Consider the following 6,610-nt stretch of genomic DNA (forward strand, 5'->3'; position numbering starts at 1 on the left):
TTGAGTTTACACAATAAAAATTGTATAGACCTAAAATGGTATAAAAAAAATATACAATAAATGACACACGTGTCCATTGTAAGTAACAAAGAATTAATGCCTTAATACAAACATAACATGTTTCTCAGCTACCCTGTGTGTGTTAGTGGGCTAGCGAGCGTGCATGTTGAGATAAATGACGCCTGACATGTTTCGGACTGAAATGGTCCTTCCTCATAGGCTTACTGTCAGAGGAATCGGAAAGTATTCTACAATATAAATAACCAAAATTGGTACAATAAATGTGGTGTATATCTCAAAATCACTTTCTCATAATTACTCTCTCAGTGATAAAGTTGCATGATCACACCCACATTGGTATTGATAGTATTAAAAGTTGTACTTACATAGGCAGGCTAGTTGCATATGAAAAACCAGGAAAATGGATATAGGCTGGGGGCTCCCGACCCAACGGGTACCGCCAGGATAGGGATCCGGATGGGGGTCCGTCAGTGCAGGACCTTTAGATGGTACATGGGGGACAAATGTATACCCACTGCAAGAACTCTACTTGCTGGAGTATATACTCCTGCAATCAGAGACCGGACATAAGGTAACGCAGTGTATAAAAAGTGCAGATCTAGGGGTGGTCCCCCCGCTCGCTGTAATATCAGCATGGTGGCCTTCTCAGGGGTGTATGGAGGCTGCTATGAAGAATGTGATTATTATCTGGTGTTTAAGGATTAGTGTTCATATCTGTTATGTGTATATATGATTGGTATGAAAACCTGGATTCTCCCTTGGCGGTAGAAATAAAGTATTTGAAAAAAAAAGTGCTGATTACCGACTGTAAGATTTCTGTGGAAAAAGAAAATAATAATTGTAGTATTGGGTAAAGGGGCAAGTAGTGGATCAGTATTTATTGTATACAAAGAAACTTGTGTAGAGTATCTGTAAATTAAAATCAGTATGTGATCCATCCTTCATACCTGTCTCTGTTTCGTGTGCTCCTTCCTTCAGCCAAACAAGATCCATCTGAATGTACAGGCTGACATGGGGTTTATATAGAGCTAACTGAACTTGATTGCCAACAAGCATCAGCTGGGGCCGAAAAGACAGAGCATTGAACCAAGAAAGTGGTTGCGATGCTCTGTCATTAGAGTTCTCTGATTTGGCGGTGTGCGACACGGGCCCGCCCAGTGTGGGCGGAGCCACAACCTGCACCGTCCAATCAGCATAGAGCCCACCTGACCGCGCCTCACAATGAAGCGCAAGCAGGAGGGGAATCGATTGCATCCCTACAGGCAAGAGGAGTCCAGAGCCCCGACCCTTGTGGTGATCGGGGACAGGGGACCCCCGTGCAGCGGGAAACAAAGCCAGTCGCCCTCAAGTTACACACAAGGGGGCCGGGACCATGCCCACCATGTGCATCCGAAAGCAACCATGCGGGCGACCCGAAGAGTCTGGGAAAGAGACCGAGCATTCCGGTGGTCAAATGCAAAAAGTGCATCCATTGTTACCCAAAACAGGGGTATTGCCACACAATGCGCTATAGTGTTCAGCTGGAAATCACCTGTTATCCCTTTTTAACGTGCATTAGCCCGTATAAATACACAGTACACTTTTGGAACCACACAGGCACCAACATCTCTGCAACTTTAAACAAAAGCATACACTAAAAATAGGACTTTATATGTGCTTAACAATATACATATAATAATATACGCCTCTATTAAAATTATACAAATGCATTAAAAGTCAAAAGCTTTAGTGCCATACATGGCCTATTTACATATCCACAATGTGATATATATATATACATACATACATACATACATACATACATACATACATACATACATACATACATACATACATACATACATACATATACAATCTGCACCATGGAAATGTATGAATCTGCACTAAATGATGGATGCAGCGCAACACAATAGTATACCAGCGTGCTGCCTTTTTTTTGTTTTGTTTAAATGACTGAACCCCTTTTTTTCTGCTTAACTCTTCCTGAATTGTGCAGACCGCTGAATGCTGAGAGAAATAGAAACATAGATTCACTAGATGCCAGAAGACAAAGTGTTCTGTAGAGAGAATTCTAATAATATGTAAAACTCTTTCACATTTGTAATTTTTTTTATTTTTGCTGTGACACAGGAATGCCAAAAAGCAGGAAATCATAAAAGCTTACAGAAAGCTGGCACAGCAGTGGCATCCGGATAACTTCCAAGATGAGGAGGAGAAAAAGAAAGCAGAGAAAAAATTCATTGACATTGCGTCTGCTAAAGAAGTCTTAACAGATCCAGGTAATGCTTAGCTGCTATCCTTGTCACTGTGTCTGCTTTGCTGGAGGAATAATGTAGCAGCATTTCATCATAGTATTTGTACAGTATGGAGAATGATATGAATTCATTCCTAGACATGGACTTTAGATTTTCTTCTGTATGGATATCTGTGATAGGACAGACGTATGTTATAGTATAGGAGGGTTTGGGTGAACATGCTTCTCTTTAGTTACCTCTCTCCTGTTCAGTGTATAATATGAATGTTCTTTTAAATAATTGTACCCACATAAAAGAAGATAGACTCCTGTTTAATCTTTTTAGTCAGATATTTAGCAAAATTGGTTCTTCCATTTCTCCCTTTTTTAATCTTTAAATACTAATATCACAAGCTGCAGTAGATGTACATTTTGCCCCCTAGAAGCTGTAGTGCCCCTTTTTAGCGCAGTCTTCTTGTATTTCTTGGTAATACCTTACTATCTTTGTGTACTTGGTATTGTGTACCTTTTTATTATTTGTCAGATGTGCAACCAGCTACTCCAATCAGGGTAGCACTCATCAGATAGGCCTTTGATCATTGGCCTGTATTAGACAAACCATAAACCCATTACAATTACAGTGTAGTTTACTATTGTGGACAAAAATGTATGTAACTTAAATTCAATTACATGGTTCAATGCATCTATAATTTTTTTTTAATATATTTTTTGCTTTTAATAAGACCCCAATAGAACAAAAAAAAACAAACGCAGCATAATGTTTGGCAGGGATATTTTCACATCTACTAAAAGGACCCATTAATGTGTCCAATTTCTGGGCACCAAGTCACGCCAGTTCTGAGGAGCGATGGGTTTTACTTGGGCCAGTATATTGCTGTAAGGTTTTCATCTTTTTAATAGTACTAGTTATGTTGCTTTTCCTGCCCTACCGCCCTCTACGCAAGCAGGTAACTGAATTCCATCATATACTGTTGGCTGTGTTTTATGTGCATCGTGACACATGATTATCTTTTCTGAGAGTTTGAATTCAAAATGTTTGAAAAATATACATATTTTTTTAAAATCAGAAAAAATGTTTTATTGTGCCAACAAAATAAAATACAGGTTACAAACCACAAGTAAGAAAACCACATTTAACACATCAATAAAACATGTACATCATGTGGAATACAACAGTGGCACCAAGAGTATCATCATGACACATATTGCTAGAAAAGATAAGGTAGGCAGTGCTGGGCGGGCAAAAGTAACTTCCCCCCCCCCCCCCAACACAACTACACATGAGGCCAACGGGCCACAACTTGAATACTACACCCCACAGTCTGCCCACGTAAGCTGAACCACTTCCCACCAGAAATCGAAAACGTGTGCCTAAAGTGCAACACCTATGTAATATGCACTCCAAACAGAGACACATCTCCCCCCTGAATAAAAATGCCCCTTATACCTGCAGCAACTGAGTCAAAATTGGTCACGGGGGTGCCAACCCAAGGGGCTCCAACCAGGGCTGCCATATGGAATAAAATTTTCCCAGCTGCATTTATATGCTGATATGTAAGGTGCTCCTGTATAAGGATGAGGTTGACCTGTTCAATCCATTGTTTCTTGGTCAGGACATGAGGGGATAACCAAAATCTAGCCACTAACTTTCGTGCTAAGTACAAGAGTCTGATAACGGCAATATTAATTGGGTGAGGGTATAGTTCATCAACTGCACCCAATATACATAATAGGGGGTCCATAGGGACCCTAACTTGGAAAACCGAGGAAATATGCATGTGCCTCCACTGTGGGGATGCTCATTGTTTAGTGTTAGGACCACAGATTACAGGGTGCCTTGGCGCAGCTCTGTGGCTCACGCATGCGTTTGCAAATGCGTGCGAACGTAACCCCTGTTTTTAACGCATACTGTTAGACAGGTTAACTGGTTGTTCTGCAAGCTGGTCGGTAAGGAGGCTTGGTTTTTCCCTGGGCATTCCCCAGTTTTTGTTGTTATCTGTGTTAGCCTTCCTTTGCCACTTACTGCGATTGCCAGCAATAGATGGGGACGGTGGACACGTTTTTGTTTCACCTGTGGTGTTTATATTGGTTCAGCAGTGCACCAACACCTTTGCAGCCATTGTGCTATATGCTGGGTGTTTGGTGTGCTCCTGTACCTTTTTAAGGAGGGGTGGCTCCCCTTCAGTCCACCTGCCCCCATCTATCCATTAGAATGCATGTGCCTCCACTGTGGGGACGCTCATTGTTTAGTGTTGGGACCACAGATTACAGGGTGCCTTGGCGCGGCTCTGTGGCTCACGCATGTGTTTGCAAATGTGTGCGGACAAAACCCCTGGTTTTAAAGCATACTGTTAGACAGGTTAATTTGGTTGTTCTGCAGGCTGGTCGGTAAGGAGGCTTTCCCCAGGTTTTTTTTTTTGTGAAACCGAGGAAATAACCTCAGTAACATTACCCCAGAACCGGTGCAACTTAGGACAGCGCCACATCAGGTGGATAAGCAATCCCTCCTCCCTGCAATGTTTAGGGTATAGAGAAGAATCTCTTCTTCCTCAACGAAACAATTGAATAGGCGTGCGGTAGGCCCTATGTAACAAATACCGATGAGACAACCTATGTGATTGTGAAACTGAAGTGAGAGGACCTGCTTGTAAGCGTATGTCCCACGTTTCGCCATTGATAACCCCTAGGTCTTCCGTCCAACCTCTTCTACTTGGCAAAGTCGCTAAATTCTGTACAGTTGATAAAAGGCTGGAATAGTTATGGGATATTAGGCCCCTTTTCTCCTGGCCAAAAAAGACGTCTTTTATCAAGGGATAACTAGATGGTTGGAGAGCAGAAATCTGACCCTGGAGCTGCAGGTATCTAGAATTGGTGCCTAGGAAGGTGGAATTCAGTCTGCAATTCCTGAAATGATTTAAGTACATTTGGATTATAAAATTGGACAATATTGTAGATACCGGCCAGTCTCCAGGACAGGAAGCCGTCTAACTTGGACACTTCCACTAGAAAATATAAATATTACATAAAAAAAAAAAATGACCAATAAAAAGTCAGAAATGCTGTGGAACACAATTTTAATAACCAATTATGTCTGTTTACACAGAAAAAAGGAGTCGGTTTGATGCAGGTGAAGATCCATTAGACCCAGAAAGCCAGCAAGGTGGAGGAGGTGGTCACTTCCATCGTGGATGGAACCAGTGGCAAGGATTCAATCCATTTGGCTCAGGAGGGCCATTCGGTTTTAAATTCAACTACAACTAGAGACTACATTGGTGATACGGATCTGCGCCTTGCTAGGAGAGAATGCAGGATTTGCTGCAGTGCTGTACTCTGGGAGATGGCTTGGAGTGTCTGCTGTGCAGGCTTCCAGCCCAGTGCAGTAAATCGCTTTCAAAGACTTATTTGCATATCCAGGATGGGGGGGGGGGGGGGGACAAAATGATTCATCAGACTGTTGGAGACGGATTTAAATTAGAGTTTACCTGTTTTTATTTTTTTGAGCATTTAAAATGGCAGTGAGGAAAATACTAAGGCAGCCATCCTTGCTTTAGTAATATTATCACACGGAAGTATTGCTGGATGTTCAAACCTTCGAAGATTTATCCAGAAACCAAATTGTATTCAAGTGACCAGTGCCAAGAGTTCATGCCTCCAACTGTGACACTCGGAAGTTTAAACCCAAATTAAAGACTTCTAATAGGAGCGGAGGATGTTTGCATTTTTTTTCTAATTATAATAATATTTTTGCAGCCTTTGTGCGTTCGCTGTGTTGGTTATTTATTAATAATAAATGTGTCACCTTGGAATGTTGATAAAAAAAGGTGTGAGACATAAATGAGATATAACACATACCATACTTCATCTGTTCTCTCAATTGTTAATCGTGTAAATGGTATTACATTTAAGGCTGTGAAAGTTATTTTTTTGGGGTGATATGTAGAAGGTATTTCATCTTCTTGGTATTCAACCCAAAAGGCAAACATTTATTATACTGCAGCTTACCAATTCTGATTTATGTAATCAAATTCTCTTGATGTAATGGTTGTATTGGTTTTCTTTATTGGCTTGCTTTCTGCTTATCTGGTGATCCAGCCAGTAAGTCTGTTTTTCAACAGAAAAGCTCTCTTGCACTTCAAGGGATAAGACTGAACATTTTAATACTGGCAGGGGTGCTTAAAGCGGAGTTCCACCTTAAAAAAATAAAAAATTAAGTCCTCAGCTACAACTACTTCAGCTGCTGACTTTTAAAATAAGGAGGACACTTACCTGTCCAGGGTGCATGCGATGTCCTCACCTGAAGCCGACTCGTCCCCCGGCTCCGGGTGGAGGCGTGGG

The 6,610-nt window shown here is 41.4% G+C and overlaps 1 protein-coding gene across 1 annotated transcript in view; it reads left to right on the top strand.

The window, feature by feature from the left end:
- DNAJC3 (DnaJ heat shock protein family (Hsp40) member C3) overlaps positions 1-6,027 on the top strand; it is a 78,818-nt gene extending 72,791 nt beyond the window's left edge. The window contains exons 11-12 of the mRNA XM_040336103.1: positions 2,152-2,300; positions 5,379-6,027. Of these exons, the coding sequence (XP_040192037.1) occupies positions 2,152-2,300; positions 5,379-5,536 (307 nt within the window). The 3' untranslated portion in view covers positions 5,537-6,027. The remainder of the gene's footprint in view (positions 1-2,151; positions 2,301-5,378) is intronic.
- The last annotated feature ends 583 nt before the right edge of the window (positions 6,028-6,610 follow it).

This window comes from Rana temporaria, chromosome 2 (genome assembly GCF_905171775.1).
Source record: "Rana temporaria chromosome 2, aRanTem1.1, whole genome shotgun sequence".
Classification (NCBI taxonomy): domain Eukaryota; kingdom Metazoa; phylum Chordata; class Amphibia; order Anura; family Ranidae; genus Rana; species Rana temporaria.